Source organism: Leptopilina boulardi, unplaced genomic scaffold (genome assembly GCF_019393585.1).
Source record: "Leptopilina boulardi isolate dan_hultmark-lab unplaced genomic scaffold, ZJU_Lbou_2.1 LbouV2_137, whole genome shotgun sequence".
Lineage (NCBI taxonomy): Eukaryota > Metazoa > Arthropoda > Insecta > Hymenoptera > Figitidae > Leptopilina > Leptopilina boulardi.
Genome location: NW_026137682.1, coordinates 2,063,612 through 2,084,963, shown reverse-complemented (window position 1 = coordinate 2,084,963; position 21,352 = coordinate 2,063,612). Strand labels below are relative to the sequence as shown.

The 21,352-nt window shown below is 26.7% G+C and overlaps 3 protein-coding genes across 4 annotated transcripts; 1 reads left to right on the top strand and 2 right to left on the bottom strand.

Annotated features, from left to right (window-relative positions):
• The first annotated feature begins 2,380 nt into the window (after nt 1-2,380).
• Nucleotides 2,381-19,411, top strand: LOC127291389 (protein argonaute-2). 2 transcript variants are annotated; one of them, XM_051320491.1, is made up of 15 exons: nt 2,381-3,150; nt 4,614-4,873; nt 5,199-5,264; nt 10,891-11,006; nt 13,901-14,035; nt 14,142-14,422; nt 14,566-14,872; nt 15,100-15,322; nt 15,399-15,546; nt 15,625-15,906; nt 15,978-16,296; nt 16,430-16,781; nt 16,992-17,325; nt 17,859-18,058; nt 18,473-19,411. In XM_051320491.1, the coding sequence occupies exons 3-15, from the start codon at nt 5,245-5,247 to the stop codon at nt 18,579-18,581; spliced, it is 2,826 nt and encodes a 941-aa protein (XP_051176448.1). In that variant the 5' UTR covers nt 2,381-3,150; nt 4,614-4,873; nt 5,199-5,244; the 3' UTR covers nt 18,582-19,411. The 2 variants fall into 2 exon arrangements, with proteins under 2 accessions (XP_051176448.1, XP_051176449.1); XM_051320492.1 differs by having other exon boundaries at nt 2,383-3,150; nt 15,625-15,888.
• On the bottom strand, nt 9,045-9,918 carry LOC127291405 (uncharacterized). Its single transcript, XM_051320531.1, has one exon. It carries the CDS (start codon nt 9,916-9,918, stop codon nt 9,730-9,732), a length of 189 nt encoding a protein of 62 aa, XP_051176488.1. The 3' UTR covers nt 9,045-9,729.
• Nucleotides 9,926-12,127, bottom strand: LOC127291404 (uncharacterized). Its single transcript, XM_051320530.1, has 3 exons — nt 11,905-12,127; nt 10,692-10,804; nt 9,926-10,588 (listed from the first exon to the last, which is right to left on the bottom strand). Exons 1-3 carry the CDS (start codon nt 12,048-12,050, stop codon nt 10,440-10,442), a joined length of 408 nt encoding a protein of 135 aa, XP_051176487.1. The 5' UTR covers nt 12,051-12,127; the 3' UTR covers nt 9,926-10,439.
• Nucleotides 19,412-21,352: the final 1,941 nt, after the last annotated feature.

Here is a 21,352-nt window from a genome sequence, read left to right as displayed (position 1 = left end):
AGAAATCAAGAATGAAATCTGAGAATAGATTTGAATTAAAAATATATCATTATCAGTGAAAGATATGATTTATCGATGATAAATTTTTGAAAGCAGTTGCTTACTTTTTTCAAAATTAAAATTAATTAAAGAATAATATAACATTAAATCTTAGTTGTTAACGAAACTTTGTAAAATTTGAACTATACGTAGTATTTGTCATTTAATAATAGGAAATCGATCTTGAAAAATATGAAAATTAAATGTCACTGACTGTAAACAACACTTTTACGCAAACTCAGAAGTTTTGAATTTAAGGTACCGGTTAGCGGGAAATTCTCTTCGAATCAACTTGTTTTGTTTACGACGCACAAGATTTTCATTGGTCTAGCTAGAATAATCGATATCTTAGAGCATGTGCTCGTGTTTACCACTGTATCCGACGTTTTCACAACAAAGGACCCTAGCACGTGTTGTTCGCCGCTTTTCATCAGGGGTGAAACCCCTCAGGGATTTACAACCCCTAAAAAATATTTTTTTTTTCACCATTTTAAGTATAAATCTCCAATTATTTTCACTGTATTCTTGTCCAATTTTTAAAACAGTATAAAATATTGATATCAAGCCATTTATGAGTCAAAATTTAAATAAAGTACTCTTAAATTTAATTTTTCATTAAAGTGCGATTCCAAGTGAGATTTTGACTTTTTCGGAGTAGGTTAACCGATTGCAATGAAACTTTGGAATTTTGTTATATATAGTAAGACTAATCTTTAACGTAAATTTCAGCCTAAAATATTTGTTAGTTTACGAGATTTGCAATAATAACAAAAAATTTAAAACTGCTATATCTTCCGTTCTAATAAACGGATTGAGGTCTACTTTTTTTTAAAATGTCAAGGAAAATGAGAGGAATAAATCTCTTTCAGAACATTTTTTTATAATTTTACAACTAAAAAAATTATTAAATAATAATTGAATAACTTTCGCGCGACTAACTAAAATTCAATCACTTAAACGCTAAAATGATCTTACCTGTGTTTTCTTTAATGTTCCAAAGGATTTTTATTGTAAATGTAAGTTTAACTTAAGAAATTTTATTAATTTATTAGTATAAACAATTGAGATTTCTGCTAGTTGACGTGCAGACGACATTGCGCACGCAGCATTCTCACATAGCCAATTTAGTCCACGAATCACGTCAGTTGGCTATGTGAGAATGCTGCGTGCGCAATGTCGTCTGCACGTCAACTAGCAGAAATCTCAATTGTTTATACTAATAAATTAATAAAATTTCTTAAGTTAAACTTACATTTACAATAAAAATCCTTTGGAACATTAAAGAAAACACAGGTAAGATCATTTTAGCGTTTAAGTGATTGAATTTTAGTTAGTCGCGCGAAAGTTATTCAATTATTATTTAATAATTTTTTTAGTTGTAAAATTATAAAAAAATGTTCTGAAAGAGATTTATTCCTCTCATTTTCCTTGACATTTTAAAAAAAAGTAGACCTCAATCCGTTTATTAGAACGGAAGATATAGCAGTTTTAAATTTTTTGTTATTATTGCAAATCTCGTAAACTAACAAATATTTTAGGCTGAAATTTACGTTAAAGATTAGTCTTACTATATATAACAAAATTCCAAAGTTTCATTGCAATCGGTTAACCTACTCCGAAAAAGTCAAAATCTCACTTGGAATCGCACTAAAGTATGTAATTTATTAATTTAATGTTTAAATAACAAATTTCTTTTTTTACTTCAAATTTTAAATTATTTATTTAATTATTTAAATACATTTATTTTTTAATTATATTATTAATTTATAAATAAATAAATAATAACTGCCAATGAGTGAATATATAATTAACAATAGTTTGTTATTTAATTTTTAACTTTATTATGCCTATTTTTTTAAAAATAATTCATCATTTATAAATAAATAATTGACTAAGTACATCTAAAATTAACATTTTTATTCAATTTAAATAATTATTTCTTTTATTGTGTTTTAAAAACAAACATATTATGTACTAATTATATAAATTTTTTCAATTTTAATCTTTTATCATAATTCTTATCTTGTATTACATATTATATTTTTAAAAATATTTATCACTTATATCTAAAATCAAAAATTATCGGTAAAAGTGTATTATTAATTATTTTAATAAATTTTAGTAAATTATTTTAGAAAAAAACTAATATTTAATATAATTAATAAAGTATTATGTAATTACTTTATGTAAATATTAAATTAAATGTTTTATAATAATTAAATCTTAATAGATAGATTATTATAATAAATTAAAGAAAATATCATTAATATTGTAAATAAACAAATTAATAATAATAAATAACAATAAATTAATTTAATTTAAGCTGGATTATTGTAAAGCGCAACAGTTTCTTCTTTAAAATAATAATTTCGATGGCAGACAAATTAATAATCTTGTCATGATGAAATAAAGAAAATGAAAAAAAGAAGCAGAATCGTGTCGTGGGCGGCTGAATAACGGTGGTAGAGAAAGGGTGGGGCATTTTATGAAATTACGGCCCTGAAGTCGCGACGCATGCGCACTGGACTCAGAATCGAACAAGTAGTGGGGGGTGTACTGACCGCTGAATCCTTTGTAATTTGTAAAAAATCGCCGGAACATTTGCATTGTATTGTTACCATCCCTTAAGTTGGTGATTTGTGTGGAAAAGTTATTTCAAATTTTTCTCAATCATGTCATTGTATGATATACGTGATTGTTGGTGATAATTTGATTGTTGTGACAGCGTGAGTAGACCGCCTGTGGTTTAGCGCGCGGGGAAACAATAGTTTCAGTGCGCGTGTATATGTTTGTGTTAGTTGGTGGAGGCATACGTGTCAAAGGCGTCTCGAGGGTTCATATGTATATATACATCACATATATATATATATATATATATATAAAATTGTATAAAATGGCAACCTTGACACTTGGTGATCGTGTCTTTGGCGGCTCGTGTAAAGTATAATTCGTTTGGAGAATGAATATGTTCGCGTCATCCTGGTGAAAGCTGCCGCGACAAACATTTGCGAAAATATACATAATAATCCTTTGCTAAGGTTCAATATTGGATTTGCGACTTTGTGTGTCATCGACACGGATCCACGGATGTTTCGTATAGTGCACACACTTGTATGTAATTTTGTGCTTTGTTCATGTTAAGTTCACCGGTGCGTTTCAACCGATTCATGAACGTCATTTGCAAATCGCCACGCGACAGAAGTTACTTTACTTTTCTTTTTTTTTTATCAATTGCGTCTTTTCTTAGACTACTTTTGCAAACATAAGGTGGACATTTATTTTTTAAATTGCCATTTAAGCTTTTTTTTTATTACCTTTTGATAAAAATAGATACTTTATCAGTCACTAAACTTTTCCTCGCTGATTTTTTTTTTTTTTTATTAAACGAGTCTTGTTGAATTTCACAATTTGTTATCTTCATATCGTAGTTCGATTTATTTTTTTTTTTTTTTTTTTACTCAAGTTGTACAAAATAAATTTGTTCCCCTATTGTTGTCAGTTTAGTGCGACAATTTTAGAATAGTGTAAACTGTAATAATTAACTTAAAAGGTTTACCTATATGAGTTCAATTTTTTGAAAATGTTATTAAATTTTAAGGTTAGTTTTTAGAATAATTTTGCCAAAATTTTATAAACAATTGTCAAAGTTTAAAAAAGGATTTATTAAATTATTATCGGTTTTTTTTTAAATTATATATTTTGGTAAATCTTTTTTTTTATGAAGTACGTTGACATCGAGTGATTGTTAAAAAGTTTTATACAATTTATAATTTTTTCTTCAATTATTGAAATGTAATAAAATGCTAAAAATCACGTGACTGCGCGCGTCTGACTCAGAATGGTTGTTACCACTGACTCATTTATGGTACACGCTATACGAACCAGATAAGATTTCACATTTGGATTTAAAAATAATCTAGATTAAAAATAGTTCGGTTCGACAACTTTTAAAAGCTTTCAAAGAACTTGTTTGATGATTTAGAAACAATCAATTCTTTTCACAATTAATTGATTAATTAAATTTTATCATTTTCTCCCATTCGTGAATTTTTTTTCAATTATTGTGAAACAAGTGCAATTCTAGTTTAACATTTAAAAAAAAAAATTTTCTTTAGAATCGAAATATTTAAAAGGCATTTTTGTTGTTGTTTGTTTTTGTTGTTTTTGATAAAGCTTTGGCATCTTTTGTTACTTACCAGTCCAGTAAGAGAGCATGTAACGCGCAAGATCTTTGTTCATTCTTCACTGCGACGAATTGTCCTTTTCCTCTTTCTCTCCCCTTCTGATTTCTGGACGACAAAAGAAGCCAGACAAGCATAATGCGAGCTCTCGAGTACATATTCATGTACAAATATTTTTTTTTACTTTTAAAAATAAAAAGATAACTTTTCAGAATTTTTCTAATTTAAAAAAAGCCAATTTAACAGTTTTTTCATTTATCTGTTGACAATGTTTTGTAAAAAAAAAAAAAAAAAATCACTTCAATCAACATCTAATTAAAATATCATAGAAACGAACATACATTATAATTGACATTACATTATATTTCATGTAAACTATTTTCATTATTTCAGATTTACTTTTTTTCGCTATTTGTTTTGCAAAAATGTGCATTCAAGAACAAATTACAACATTGGCAGTTAAAAACCAATAGTGAAATCTGCGATATCAGATAAGAAAAAAAAATACCCAGCTTTTACATGTGTGGACGTAATCCATGATATTTTGTATGAAATAATCTTGAAACAGCAGAAAATATGTGATTTCGGATTTCTTATTAAAGAGGTAGAGAGGATTATTTTGCAGAAAATAAGAGACCGGAATATAAAGAGAGGTGAGTTCAACACTTTATACTTGAGGTCAAGCTTTCTTTTTGTATCGACACAAGCTCTACTACCTGTTGAGTGTTGTCATAATTTTATTGTAACTCAACAAAAATTTTTATTTTTCAAGAAATTTAAGTCAAATCAATAGAAACAAAATTAAAAACCTATTTCTTTTGCTTGTTTCAATAATTTAAAAAAAAATAGCACATATGACATTTTAAAAATGAGTATCTATTATAAAAAAAAAATACAAGTTTTGCATCATTTATAAAGAAAATGCTAATTTCTAATGTATTGATTAACTGCCGTTTCAAATAATTAAAATAATTTCAGACACAGATAGTTTATATACAATAAAGTAATCAAAAATCTCCTGTTGATGGCAGTTTCAAACGATAAGTAAGTTTAAAAAATATGTATAGGTAGTTTCAATAATTTATATTCAGGGTGGCCACTATTTTTAGAAATTTTGCCTCCCGGTTTTCTCCCGGTTTTAAAATACGCATTTTTTCTGTACACAAATCTATTATATTTATATAATATGCAAATGTAAAAAATAATGAACACCAAAAGCACTCTATGAAAATTTATAAAATTAAAGTTTTATGAAGTACATTGAAATAAAATATAACAAATTTTATTAAGTGTATAGTAGACATTTTAGTAAACATTTTTCAATTTAGGGAAAACATGTAAAAATGGGAAATATTGATACAAAAAATAATATACTTCTGAAAATATTTTTCATTCTTTAAGAAATGTATTTCAAATTTGAGTAAATATTTACGAACTTCAACATAATTTATAGTAATCATACAAAATCTTTACTGAGATTTAATATATTTTATATCATTTTTTTCCAGTTTGATACATTTTCCCTAAATTGAAAAGTATTTACGAAATTTTGTTATATATTTTCTTTCAGTGTAGAATTAAAAAATTTTGTATTGTGAGAAATAAAAGTAGCTAATTTTTGTTGATGGTATATGAGGCATTTCAAATGAGAATACGGGGTCATGTCTCGGATTTTTCTCAAAATTCGGTAAATTGTAGTGCTAGTGGTGCTAAATGCGTGTACAAATTTTGAATTTGAAATTTGTAATATTTTTCGAGATATTTACAATAACAAGTTTAAGCAATATTTTTTTACTTTACTTATAACTTGTTTCCTATTAAAAATAGAGAAAAATGTTGTAAATGTTTTTTACGCGGAAGATCTTAAACTTTTAGAAAAAAATTATTTAAAAAAAAAAACATTAATTTTTAAACAATTTGTTTAAAAAATAAAATTTGTTTATAACTTTTAACCATGTTCTCCCTCATTTAGAAACGCGAAAAACATCATGAATATTGTTTAAGTCATAATAAATTGATGGTTAAATTTTTGAGATGGCATTATTTTTTGTTTTCGAGATATTAATTAATTAACTAACAAAAGTTAATAAAAAATGAAATATTTTACGAACAAATAAAATTATAGTAATTTTAAAAACACCATTAGAATGCTTATCAAAATCCGCATCCAACGAGCCTTATATGAACTATTTCTAATAAACAGGTGTTAAATTAATAATTAATAATAAAAATTATTTAAATAATTAATAAGAATTGAAGAAGTGAAGATAAATCGTCAATTCTTTTTTTATTTTGAAGACCATCTAATTCTGTGTCAAAAAAAGAATATTAAGTATTACCAAGAATCAACAATTAATTATAAAATGTTATTTAGAAAAATACTGAAAAATACCATGCCGAGTAGGTAGGCAGCTTCCTCCAACTTGTGTCGTAGGGTGCTGAAACCTCAATTTTCAATAATCATCTTTTAATAATTTAGATTTGTTAAAAATGTTATTTACACTGGTTTTATTTAATACAGAATTAGATGTTCTTCTAAATAAAAAAAGAATTGACGATTTATATTCATTTCTTCAATTCTTATTAATTATTTAAATAATTTTTATTATTAATTATTAATTTAACACCCGTTTATTAGAAATAGTTCATATAGGGCTCGTTGGATACGGATTTTGATAAGCATTCTAATGGTGTTTTTAAAATTACTCTAATTTTATTTGTTCGTAAAATATTTCATTTTTTATTAACTTTTGTTAGTTAATTAATTAATATCTCGAAAACAAAAAATAATGCCATCTCAAAAATTTAACCATCAATTTATTATGACTTAAACAATATTCATGATTTTTTTCGCGTTTCTAAATGAGGGAGAACATGTTTAAAAGTTATAAACAAATTTTATTTTTTAAACAAATTGTTTAAAAATTAATGTTTTTTTTAAAATAATTTTTTTCTAAAAGTTTAAGATCTTCCGCGTAAAAAAACATTTACAACATTTTTCTCTATTTTTAATAGGAAAAAAGTTCTAAGTAAAGCAAAAAAATATTGTTGAAATTTGTTATTGTAAATATCTCGAAAAATATTAAAAATTTCAAATTCAAAATTTGTACACGTATTTAGCACCACTATCACTACAATTTAACGAATTTTGAGAAAAATCTGAGACATGACCCCGTATTCTGATATGAAATGCCTCATATGAGCAATTCCACGTGCGATTGAGGGGTCTATCCTCTGATTTCTTTTATACTACGTTTTTGGGTAAAGGTTATGGGTCTAATTGAGTAAATAAAATTTTGAAAAAAATATTTATTATTTTTCGAGATATTTGCATTAAAAAATTAGTGCAACTTTTTTTTCAATTACTCATAACTTTTTCACTTTTAGTCCTAGAAAAAAGTTTCCTAAACGTTTTTTGCTCAGAAAATATTGAAGTTTAAGAAAAAAAATTAATTTTGAAAAATTAAAATTTTTTAATTTATTTATTTATTTAAAAAATAAAATTTGTTTTTAATTTTTTAATTTATTATCGGACTCCGTTTACTTAGCGGGGGTTTCCTACCTTTTCGGCACGGTTTTTTTCAGTCTTTCTCTGAATAACATTTTATAATTAATTTTCGATTTTTAGTAATACTTATGTAATATTCTTTTTTTTGACACAGAATTAGATTAGACGTAGTATAGAAGGAATCTGAGGATAGACCCTTCAATCTCACGTGGAATTGCTCATATATTTTACATAATTAAGACGAAATTTTAGATGGTTAAAAGTTGAACAATTTTCCAATAATTGCGCGAATCACAAAACCCATAAAATCTCCCGGATTAATTTTTCAGTCCCGGTTTTCTCCCGATTCAAATTTCTCCCGTCTTTCTCCCGGTTGGCTGGCCACCCTGTATATTGTAGTTTCGAATTTACATATTTAAGTTAATGTTATAGTTTCTTTATTATAATTTTGAATGTTTATTTATTTATTATCTATTTAAAAATAAATTTTTCTTCTTTTTATTTAGAATTATAAATATTATTATTAATTTTTTAATGTTAATTAATTTTCAAAACATTGTTTTAAATGCTAATTATTATTATTATGTATTAATTACTATTACAAAATGATATTAATATTGTAATTTCATTCAAAGTGAATATTATTACTTTTCAATTAAAAATGCATGAATATTAAATAAAATAATTAATTTCACTTTAATTTTTATTAATCCAAAAATTTGATATGCATTGAATGTTTTATGATTTTAAACAAATCATTATTATTACATATTTATAATGAAACTTTTTTAATAAACTTTTTAAAGAATCCAAAATATTAATACATAAATAAACAAAATTTTAAAGTTTATAATTGTTAAATTATAACATTAATAATAATATTAAATAATATATATCATCCTGCTGATCATCCATTGAAGCAATTGTTTTAGAAGTTTTTAAAATTAGTTTAACATTTTTGATTTTCCGTTCAGTAGATACCCTAATAAATAAATAATATATATATTAATATATTAATATATATATATCACAAAATTTAAGGAAATAAAAACTCGAAGAAATTGAAGAAAAATTAAAAAAAAAAAAGTAAAATAAATATTTTAGAAAACTGTTAAATTTAAATTCTGCTAAATCAAATTGCAGTAAAAAAAAAAATTTTTTAACTTTAACTTCACTTAGTTTAGAAATAGGAAATCCTTTAGGTAACAAAATACTTGAAATGTATTATTTACAAGGTAACGAAATGAATACTCTTATTCTTTGAATATTATTAAGAGCTAAGAGAAAAATAAGTTTGCATAAAAACTAGATCAAAATTTCAATGATTAAATATTTATTTAACACATTTTTTTAGTAACAAAAAAAAAGAACGGTAAATAGTTGCTAATACATAACATTTTTGAGTTTTTTTTTTAACGTATATATAGTTCGAAACATTGTTTTAATGATTATTTAGAATAATCTAAACAAGTATAAAATTGTATACTATTGTTCAAGTCCATTCAATGGAAAATATTTAACTAATATATTGCTTAATCATTACATTTCAGTTGTTTATATTTTTTAATTTTATTCAATCAGTCGAATTATCAATATTGGTCAAGAAAAATTAAAAAAACAAAAAAAAATTGTTGCGACGCTCCTGGACAAAATCATTTGAATAAAGCTCTTTAATGGGATTACATATTTTTCATTTAATTTTAATTTGCTCTATATTTAGATGAGTATAAAGTTTTGTACGAGATTTTTTCAAGTGTATAAATGAAAAATACATTCATGCTCATTATATGTATGGAGATACAAGTTCTAAGCTTTCAGATTTGCTTTGGTTTATTTCATTATTCATCTAAAGATATATCAAGTTTCCAATATTGAAATAAACGATAATCTTTCTTTTTTTTTTTAGATACTATTTTCTCTATAACAAGAGAGTAATATAGGATTTTGATATTTCATTTTTTTCACTATTAAAATATTCGAATTTAAAAGAAAAAAATTCTATTAATCGACTGGTTTTATTGTTATAAATCTAGATAAAATAAAAGCGAGCATAATAGTTCCTGCCACAAAGAAACCAACAAAGATATACCAAGTTTCTTCGTCAAAAACATCAGTAAATGCTGGTACTTGATTATAAAGTGTATCTATTAATTTTAGATTATAATCTTTGTGTCGTGCGTACTGTGTCATTTTTAAATTCTTTTTCTTTTTTTCAAAGAAAAAAGAAAGTTTTGGGAGATTTTATTGATTGATAGGAAAGTAAATTCTAAATTGAAGACACGATTCTTTTATAGAACTATTTGTGAAGAAAACCTGAGATGGCCCTACGTTTTATATATTTAAAAGAAGCTCTTTCTACTTTCCCGCTATTAATCTCCAAAATTTGAAACAAGTTTGGAGCTTAATTTGTGTTTCTTTCGCTGGGATTAATCTTTCTAGTACTCGTTCATAAATTGACAATGTAGGACATATTCAAATTGTTTATATTCCTTAAATATGTGGATTAAAAAAGAGAAAAGAAATTCATGAAAGCGTTTTTCTTACTTTTTTTTTTTTGGTTTATATTTTCAAGAGCACAGTTTGGCTTAAAAAATAAAATATGCTCGTAAACTTATAAAATTGAAGGCAATCTTTGTTTTCATAAAATTTTATCATATAATTAGTAAACTTACTAATTCATCGTGCTTCTTTTTTTTTGCAATGAAATTTGATTATTTCTTTTTTAATTTCTTGCCTTTTGTTGCGACTTTATCTTCTTCCTTTGGAGGTGGCACAAGGGATGTTACATGCTTATTGTACAATTGAAGTAATTCTACTGTTGTCAAGTTACTGCTTTTCATCACCAATTTATCTCCAGATTCTGTAAAAAAAGAAAAAAAAATGATTCTTTTCGTTAAAAACATTGAATTCATTCAAAGTAGAAAATTGCCACAATTATATTATACAAAATTGATTTTATTTACCTAAATCAACTGTTATTGTTGGCTCTGATCGATCGCAAACAATGGATGTTTTAAACAAACATTTTGGATTTGTATTTTTATATTTTTGTGCACTTATGTAATACATAAACTTCCTGTAAACAGACAAGAAAAACATTCATTAGAATATGAAATATGATAAATAAATAATTATGAAAAATTGTAATATTTAATGTTTCAGAACAATGGCTCAAATGGAACAGCAAATTCCTATTCCTGTGCCGGATTTGAGCACTATTCGAATAACAACAGCAGTTTCTATGCTAGGTAAAGCGTATGGCTGTGGACAGTGTGCAGGTAAGCAACATTTTATAGATAATTTTATTTTTTCTGTAATACAAAATATTCTCGTAGTCCAAAATAGTGAAGAAAAAAAAAAATAACTTTCCCTTATTTTTGTCAGAAATAATTTTTTTCTTTAAACTCTAATGAAAATTTAAAAATAACTAATAGTAATAAATAAATTGAATAATTTTAAATTTAATTTTCACTCAAAATTTCTTTTATTAATTTTTTTTTTAAAGAAAAAATTGGGGTCATAAAGTAACTTACAATTATTGGATTATCGAACGAAAACTAATCACACACACACTTGACTTTGAAATAGAACAACAATTATTGATCAATATCTAAATATCGATTACATACCTTTTACAATTAACATTTAAAAAAAAGTAATTTATTTGACACAAGGTTTTTTAAAAAAACTTTTTCTTGTATTTTACACAAAAAATAGAACTTGTTTGTTAAAAATAATTTAACGACGTCGCTTTTGATCGTCTGCTAGTCTACTGGCAAAATGTAAATACGCATGTGCGACTTATCGACGTCACAGGAACATACAAACACACAGAATCAACATAAATCGTTACGTATTATTTTAAAGGATCAAGTCCTTACTACGCTTTTTCCAATTAAACACTCATTTCCCCTTCTATGGTCCTATGGAGCATATTAATGGATCATATTCCAAGACTGAAAGTAATGACACAAACAATGTATCTTTATCACCAAACTGTAATTATAACATTTTGCCAAAGGATTTTTATTTTTTTTTTTAATTATTAACGCTAATTTATAATGTTGTTGAAATGCGTAGATGCATGATTAAAATTCATTTTGCCTATTGATAACATTCATCTTGTAGTTTGTGCGCATTTTGTGAAAGAAAGTACATATATTATTGAAAACTAACCTCACTGAGTTGGATTTTTCATGAAATGGATCAAACTCGACTGTAATTTTCTTTGCTGGCTTAAAATTTATTACTTTTAATTGCCTTGCAATTGCACTTATTACACCTGCTGATCGCGAATTTCTTCCACTAAATGTAATAGACATTTTTCACGAAAAAAAAAAATTAACAGCGCTTTTATAGATTACCGATCAACCATTTGTATGATAAGTACAGTATTGCCAATCGCCATCAGTTGGTATAATGTTGCCAACATTATTTCCTGCAAATGCTATCTTTTAAAATAATTTTGAATTATTACACATTTTTATAGAATGTTTTTAATTTTAATTATTAGTAATTGAATTAATAATTATTATTAATATTAGTTTTTTTTTTGTTATTCTTTTAAATGATAATAAATAATGTATTGATTTTGAATTTACCCGCGAAAAAGTTATCTTCTGCTGGTCATTTTGTCCTATGATTGGTTATAAAGGAACCAATGAGTAGCATCTGAGCATCCGCCATTGTGGGAGGCAGACAACTGGTTTCGCTTCAGTGTGTTGTTGAGAAGTGTGTTGGGTGGTTATCGGGTCTTGTGTTAAATTTTTTACTTATTTATTAGTGATAATTGATAATTTTTCATCGGCAGCAGCAAATATGTATCCTGTGGGACAGCGTGAGTAGTGAATTTCTTGATTTTTCTCGCAAAATGGCGTAAATTATAGTGATAAAAAGGTTCCCTCTTTCGCTTGCTTAGGCTGATTCTAAAACCTTGTCGTCTGTGTACACTCTAAAGGGGTTCTTTGTTCACTTCACGTTTCAGGGGATATTTCTAAAAAAAAATGCCATATTATAGTGAAAAAAACGATTTCTTTCATTTGATAAAGCTCGTTGCTTGAAATCTTCAAGATTCTTTAATAGTAGCAAGCATTAGGAATGACCCCGAATGAACCCCCCCGCTCAACAGGCGCATGTGTCGTTACTTGTTTCATTAGATCCGTCACATTATTTTAGAGAAATAGTTATTAATTCTTAATAATGCTTATTTTTTGCTGATTAATCATAAGAATTTGATGAAAATAACATTAAAATTAAAGTATTATTAATATTTCATGCATGATTTAGCTACAAACAGTCGAAAAGAAAATCAATAAATAATACCACGTAGCATTGAATTTTTGACCTATTCTCGATTGTTTGATTTCCTTTCCCAATAATACACATTTGGAAAATGTGTACTGTTGCTCTTCTTTCTGTTTTCTGGAATCTGTTTATTGTTTTTTTTTTTTTTTTTTTTTTTTCCTATTATGACTACATTACAAAATGCTTAGTGCACAATAATTACACAAAATGCTAAACAAATTTTTTATAGTTTTTTTAAAAATAATTTTAATTTCTTCACTACCTATTACAAAAGTGGATTTATTATTAATATTTAATTAATTTTTTGTTATATTTTTATAATGATAAAAATGTAAAAATAAATATAAAATTATTCTAAAATGATTATATAATTTTTAACATTCTTTGATTTAAAAAGAAATATTTAATTATAATTTGGTTTTCTTATAAAATAATATTTAGAATTGAGTCACTTATTTTCTTATTTAAAACAGATAGGTGATCTTTTTTAAGACTTGAGAATAAAAAGAAATGATAATAATGAAAGCAGCTGTAACCAATATTATTAATTTTTACACACAGAGATTTTCGTCATTTTATCAAGATTATTGAAAATAAAAAATTGTCAAGAAATTTCTTTTTAATCGTGAAATAATAGAAAATCTTTAAATTTTCATTGAATTTTGTAAGATATTTTATTTAAATTTGAATTTAATTTATTTTTGTATTTTGAGGTTAATTTTGTCAAAGTTGTAAAATATAATATTGTCTGTGTGAAAAATGGTTTGATTTGAAATGAGAATCAACAAAAATGTTTAATTCATAAATCACAGTAACCTTGATTATCTTGACATTGTGAATTAATTATTAATTAATTTTTATATTATAGCTCCCCCGCCGGGGTCGACAAGCACTGCCGTGGGAGCAGCTGGGACAACTGGAAGTAGTGTTGCTGCTCCCAGTTCCTTGAACCTGGTTCCCGCCCAACAAACACACACGCCTCCTCAACCTCCAGATCTGCCGGGTATGTGATATAAAAACAAAAATTTTAATTAAAAATAGATAACATTAACATAAAACACGATACATATTTTAATTTATTTATTACATTACGCTATTTTCATTTACAGTGTTTTCATGTCCAAGAAGGCCAAACATAGGCCGCGAGGGCCGTGTAATCGGTCTAAGGGCCAATCACTTCCAAATCACAATGCCACGGGGTTATGTTCATCATTATGACATTAACATTCAACCCGACAAATGTCCGCGTAAAGTCAATCGAGAAATTATCGAGACTATGGTCCACGCTTATAGTAAAATATTTGGATCTCTTAAGCCTGTTTTCGATGGTAGAAGCAATTTATATACCCGGGACCCATTACCAATTGGTACAGATAGAGTAGAGTTAGAGGTAAGAATTAAATTCAAATTTTCATTATTTTTCAATTGATTTTCAATTATATTAAAACAATAATCTCTAAAATATTTTCAGTAAAAGTTTAGTTAGTTATATATTATTTTTTTGTGAATTAAATTTTTTTTATATATTTATAGGTGATACTGCCTGGTGAAGGAAAAGACAGAGTCTTTCGAGTTGTGATTAAATGGGTGGCTCAAGTTTCCCTGTTCGCTTTAGAGGAGGCACTAGAAGGTCGAACTAGACAAATTCCATTTGATGCGATTCTAGCATTGGATGTGGTCATGAGGCATTTACCATCCATGACCTACACTCCAGTTGGAAGATCATTCTTTAGTACACCAGATGGATACTATCATCCCTTGGGTGGCGGAAGGGAAGTTTGGTTTGGTTTTCATCAATCTGTGCGGCCTTCTCAATGGAAAATGATGTTAAATATTGATGGTAAATTTATTTAATTATTGAATATTTTGTTTCATTTTATGCACAGAAACGATTTTTAAATTTTAGATTACGTAAATTGTTTCTTACTTTGTTAGAAAAATTGTAATTTTAATTGAAATGGTTAAACTAATCTTTGTTTCGAATCTTTTTTTTTTTGTAAAGTATATAATTTGATTTAGTTTACTGAGAAAAGGGCGAAATTTAAGATCTATTTTTATTTCTTTCAGTATCTGCAACTGCGTTCTATAAAGCTCAACCAGTAATTGAATTTATGTGCGAAGTTTTGGATATTCGAGACATTAATGAACAAAGAAAACCATTGACAGATTCGCAACGTGTAAAATTTACCAAAGAAATAAAAGGACTTAAAATTGAAATTACACATTGTGGGACCATGAGACGAAAATATCGAGTCTGCAATGTGACGCGCAAACCTGCTCAGATGCAATCGTAAGTTTTTAATTTTCAAAGATTTCTTATGCCATTTTGTATTCTCTATTATTAACATTTATATTTCTTTTTTTAGATTTCCATTACAACTAGAAAATGGCCAAACAGTCGAGTGTACAGTTGCCAAGTACTTCTTAGATAAGTATAAAATGAAACTGCGATACCCTCATCTTCCGTGCCTTCAGGTTGGTCAGGAGCACAAACACACGTACTTACCACTAGAGGTTGGTTTTATTTTTGTTTTTAATTTCTCTTAATTAGAAAAATGAATGTTCAGTAATATAAATATTGGTTTAATTTAGGTCTGCAACATCGTAGCTGGACAAAGATGTATTAAAAAATTGACGGACATGCAAACATCAACAATGATCAAAGCAACTGCACGTTCGGCTCCTGATCGAGAACGTGAGATCAACAATCTTGTTCGACGTGCTGATTTTAATAATGACTCCTACGTACAAGAATTTGGTTTAACCATTTCCAATAATATGATGGAAGTTAGGGGCCGTGTTTTACCACCACCTAAACTACAATATGGAGGACGAGTTAGTTCCCTCACTGGACAGGTAAAGAATTATTTAGAGGTAATTTGAAATAGTGACATAAAATTGAATGAATATAAAATTATTTAAATTGTATTTTTTCTTAAACAAAGGCAAAACAACAAGCGTTGCCAAATCAAGGTGTATGGGATATGAGAGGTAAACAATTTTTCACTGGTGTTGAAATTCGAGTATGGGCAATTGCGTGTTTCGCACCTCAAAGAACAGTAAGAGAAGATGCATTACGTACGTTTACCACACAGCTTCAAAAAATTAGTAGCGATGCTGGAATGCCAATTATCGGACAACCTTGTTTCTGCAAATACGCCACTGGTCCTGATCAAGTTGAACCAATGTTCCGATATCTTAAATCAACATTCCAAGGCTTACAACTGGTTTGCGTTGTTCTACCTGGAAAAACTCCTGTCTATGGTAATTTTATTTTTATCACAAATAATTTTGATTAGATTAACAATTAAAGGAAATTATCTGTTTTATTAAAGAAATTTAAGAATATTTTTAGCTATTGTATGGTAATTTCATGATATAAAAATTTATTTTTCAGCCGAAGTTAAAAGGGTAGGCGATACCCTATTAGGAATGGCAACACAATGTGTTCAGGCAAAGAATGTTAATAAAACATCACCGCAAACATTGTCAAATCTCTGCCTTAAGATTAACGTGAAACTCGGTGGTATCAATAGTATTTTGGTACCTAGCATTAGACCGAAGGTCTTTAATGAACCAGTTATATTCCTTGGAGTTGATGTGACACATCCACCTGCAGGCGATAACAAAAAACCAAGCATTGCCGCTGTTGTTGGTAGCATGGACGCTCATCCATCTCGGTATGCCGCTACTGTTCGCGTTCAACAACACAGACAAGAAATCATTCAAGAACTCAGTTCCATGGTCAGGTATGTAAAAATTTCTAAAATATTTTATTATAATATTTATTACATATATACACTTTTAGTAGGTCTTTACATTAATTTTCAAACTCTTACATTGTACACATTTAGTAAAATAATTATTGTTAAATTATATAAACATATAAATTAATGAATGATTGTCGTTATTCCTTTTCTTTATTCTAATTCTTTTTTTGTAACTTGTGATTTAAATAGGGAGTTGCTGCTAATGTTCTACAAAAGTACCGGTGGTTATAAGCCTCTTAGGATAATTTTATATCGTGACGGTATATCTGAAGGTCAATTTTTGCACGTTCTCCAACATGAATTGACTGCGATTCGTGAAGCTTGCATTAAACTAGAAGCTGAATACAGACCTGGTATCACCTTTATCGCTGTTCAAAAGAGACATCACACGCGTTTGTTCTGCGCTGATAAAAGGGAACAAAGTGGTAAAAGTGGAAATATTCCAGCGGGAACTACTGTCGATGTGTGCATCACGCATCCTACTGAATTTGACTTTTACCTATGCAGTCATCAAGGTATTCAGGTAAGTTCAAAAGAGATTTATAAATTTTCTTCTTCTGATATCGTTATTAATTTACTTTGTTTTCGCCCTTTATTTTTTAAAGGAAGAGTTTTCACTATACTTACTTTTTAAATATGGTGCATTTTTTAAAATATTTTTGCCAATTTGGTTCATTTTTGAAAAGAACTAAAATTTAATTTAAGTTTGATTAGAAATTCACTTGATCTGTGAAATGTTCATAGATCATTTTGTTTTTATTTTAATTTTATAGCCTTGAATGCTGTAAAATTTACGTTTCCTTTGTTTTCGCGTTTAAAAATTGCTTTCATAGTTTTTTTTTTTCTTATGAAAGAAAAGTCAGTGTGGTGTTGAGAATTTTTTTTCGAAGAAATGGAAGAATTATTGATTAATTTGAAGTATATTTTATGAATGAAGAAATTTAAATGAACCCTAAATAAAACTGTGAGTTGATTTTCAAAATTTTGTTTCCTCTAATTTTTATAATTTTTTATTTTACATAATCATTAATTTTTTTTTTTTGTATTATTTCGTAGGGAACATCGAGACCTTCACATTATCACGTGCTTTGGGATGACAATAATTTTGAGAGTGATGAATTGCAATGTCTCACCTATCAACTTTGTCACACTTATGTCAGATGTACAAGATCGGTTAGCATACCAGCTCCAGCTTATTATGCTCATCTGGTTGCTTTTCGTGCTAGATATCATTTAGTTGAAAAGGAACATGATAGGTATGTACAATTGTGTATTGTTTTTTAGTATTTATTAATGTATTTTTTTATCAAGTCACTTTCTGGTACGTTAGAATGAAACCATCGTACTACTTCAAACCTTTAAAAACTAAATTTTTTCTCAAAAAATCACGATTTTGGATTTTTAAACAATTCTTCAGCAAAATTTATTAAGGTTTTTTTTTGTCTTAAAGCCAAAGTTTGAAATTTGGAAATTTTTTAAGAGAAGAACTCACTGGTCTTCAAAGGGTTAAAAATATTGAAATCCATGAATTCGCCTTGATTTTTTTTTATTAAACTTGAAATTTTAAAAAATTTTCATTTTTCAAGATTAAGTTTTTTTGAAATTATTTTAATTCGATTTGTTTTAAAAATTGATAATTTCAATTTATTGATTAAATATATTATTCACAGTGGAGAAGGATCTCATCAATCAGGCTGTAGTGAAGATAGAACGCCAGGTGCAATGGCACGAGCAATAACAGTTCACGCTGATACAAAGAGAGTTATGTACTTTGCGTAATTTATATGCATGTTGATCATCTGCGAAATCGCCATATCCACTGAAAGAAACGATTGGGGGGTGTTACTTTTTATCAAAACGAAAAAAAAAACAACAAATAGCTAATGATTGATAGCTAAAATATTAACTTAAAATGATCATATTATCTTCGAAATCATTTCTTTCAGTGTCTTTAAGAGTAAAGTAAACGGAGTAAAGATCGTAGGCTACTTAACAAAACAAAACAAAAAAAAAGAAAGAAAAATTGACGTTTGAAAGCTCGTGGTCGGCCAATTTTTTTTTTTTAAATATACATTCGTATAGATTGCTTACAAATATCATGTCATATCTCTGCTAGACAATGAAATCATGAAATGAATTTAATGGATTTTATAATTAATATCTTCCGGCAGATAAATTTTGATCTCTGTTTGTTTTTTGAGACAAATTGTATAGATTTTTTATAATGAAAAGGTGCTTTTCTTTTAGTTAATCATGTTTTAGATTAAGATTTTTCGCAATTTCACTAAATGTATTAGTGAAGTTTTTTTCTCTTTTATAAAGATTTGGCTTTTGAGCCGGAATTACGCTTATTTTTTGTTATTTTTTTTTGTTTTTTGCTTGAGGTATTTATTTTACCTCTCTTTTTTTGAAACCAGCATTTTTATCATATCGGGGGAAAAAAAAATTGAAAAATATATTTACACAATTCCTGCAATCATTAAACACTAAACTGCCATCATAATGTTTTACCATAATGTATATGTTAATTTAAAAACAAAAATGCAATTACGAGGCTTGAGCTTAATACTTAACATTAGGATTGGTTTAATAATAAATTGAAAGAGAGAGAGAGAGAGAGAAAAAAAAATTGGCCACCAATTGAGTTACTTTCGTCATAAAATGAAAACGCTTGATTATAACATACAAAGATACTGAGCTGATTTGCCAAGAGTTATATAAGAGAATGGCCAAAGTAAGTTTAGGATTTTATTAAAAAGAAATTAGGAATTGTGGCGAAATTTTAATTAAGAAATTTCTGTTCAATGTTAGATTCTTAATTATTGCCGTTAGAATTACGCTTTACATTCAAATATATACATATATATATATTTACGTCATGATTTGAAAAAAATAATTTTTAACAATTAAATTTTTTTTTTCTTTTTTTTTTTATTACGATTGTTCTCTCGTTACAATGTGTTCTATATATTGAAATTTATCAATCAAAATTTTTATGTCAGCCGGGAAAAATGACCAAAATTTTGTGTAATCACAACTTGGGATAGACAAAATATTTCCCATATATAAATGAAAACACAATTCATCAATCAGTTTTACTAAACTATTCTAAATCACAATATCCTAGTTAAATTAACATCGCGTGCAGTAAAAAAAAAAACAATTAGTTGTAGGACTCTCCCAATTTAAAAAAAAATCATACCAATCCTATCGAGAAATAAGGAATCGTTGCTTATATTATAATATAATATAAAGAGCAAATTAAACGGGATGATTAGAATAAGAAAACAAAATATCTATAACATTATATACGTATAATTATATACAAATCTCTCGAAGAGTCTGTACTCTGTATTTTGATCGATCATATTTTATTATTCTTACATTATGTTTCAAAAATCTCAATTGCCACAATAATCGTCATAATAACATAAAACTCTAAAGGCATTTAATTAATCTTACAGACTTTAAATATTTTATGAAATGATTAAAAATCATTCAATTAGGTATATTATTACCTATGATTCGCACACACACACACACACACACTCACAGTAGAACATTATTTTGTAATTTCATTTTAATAATTTTGAAATTCTTTTGACAAGAATTAATAATAATAATTTATAATTGATTGAGCAAAATTAATTAATAATTAAAAAGAGAGAATGAAGGAAAGAAAAGAAAAAAAATTATCGTCGAAAGTATGAAAATGACCTCGACTCTCATGTAATATTTATTCTAGATATAATTATGAGTAATGTAGAAAATGATCAATAACAGTTACATACCTGTATAAATTCAAATTCTTAGAATCAGCCTAGACGAAAAAGAAATTAGACAATTTTGCTAAAAAAAAAAAAAATATCTTTTTGGTAATTAAAAAAAACTCGAATGTGTAATTCATTGAATTGCAAATGAAGCAATTTGAATTAATACCAAAAGATAACTCAAAAGAAGATATATAATGGATTAAATACAATTAGAACATTGAAAGTTTTTATTAAATAATTGCGTTATTTAGGAATTAACGAGTATCAAAAAAATAAAAAAAAAAAAAAAGAAACTAAAGATTGAACACAGACAATTATTTGCTGTGCTAAAAAATGTTAATGTTCAATCATAACGAGACCATTTAAATCAATAATTACTCACACAAATTACTACACACCGATTTAAATAGTAATTATAAGTTTTACAGTGTGAGAAATTGTCAAAAACAAATAAAAAAAATATGCTGTAAGTTTTAAGTTAGAATAAAAGAAATGTTACATCAAATAATGATTTGATAAAAAAAAATTCCTAATGACAATTTCTCGCATTTTGAGAGCCTCGAATTGTAAATATATTACTGTGTTTTTAGCCTTAGATTTTTTTTTTCTTTTTTTTTTTTTGTCAAAGTAAATTTCTCGGAGTACAAAGTTCTTTCCTTTTGAGATCCTTCAAATTAATTTAATTTAATAATCAATTAATTAATATTAATTCTTTATATTATAATAGTAATAGAATTTATTTTTAAATTATTTTTTTGTAGATTTTCTTTTGTCGAT

Excerpts from the sequence above, each read along its gene's own strand:
- LOC127291405 (XM_051320531.1), bottom strand. The coding sequence starts at position 9,918 with ATGACACAGTACGCACGACACAAAGATTATAATCTAAAATTAATAGAT.
- LOC127291404 (XM_051320530.1), bottom strand. The coding sequence starts at position 12,050 with ATGTCTATTACATTTAGTGGAAGAAATTCGCGATCAGCAGGTGTAATA. Across the intron at positions 10,805-11,904 it reads GAAAAATCCAACTCAGTGAG|GAAGTTTATGTATTACATAA; the intron begins GTTAGTTTTCAA and ends GTCTGTTTACAG. Across the intron at positions 10,589-10,691 it reads AACAATAACAGTTGATTTAG|AATCTGGAGATAAATTGGTG; the intron begins GTAAATAAAATC and ends CTTTTTTTACAG.
- LOC127291389 (XM_051320491.1), top strand. The coding sequence starts at position 5,245 with ATGGCAGTTTCAAACGATAA. Across the intron at positions 17,326-17,858 it reads GCAGTCATCAAGGTATTCAG|GGAACATCGAGACCTTCACA; the intron begins GTAAGTTCAAAA and ends ATTATTTCGTAG. Across the intron at positions 18,059-18,472 it reads GTTGAAAAGGAACATGATAG|TGGAGAAGGATCTCATCAAT; the intron begins GTATGTACAATT and ends TATTATTCACAG.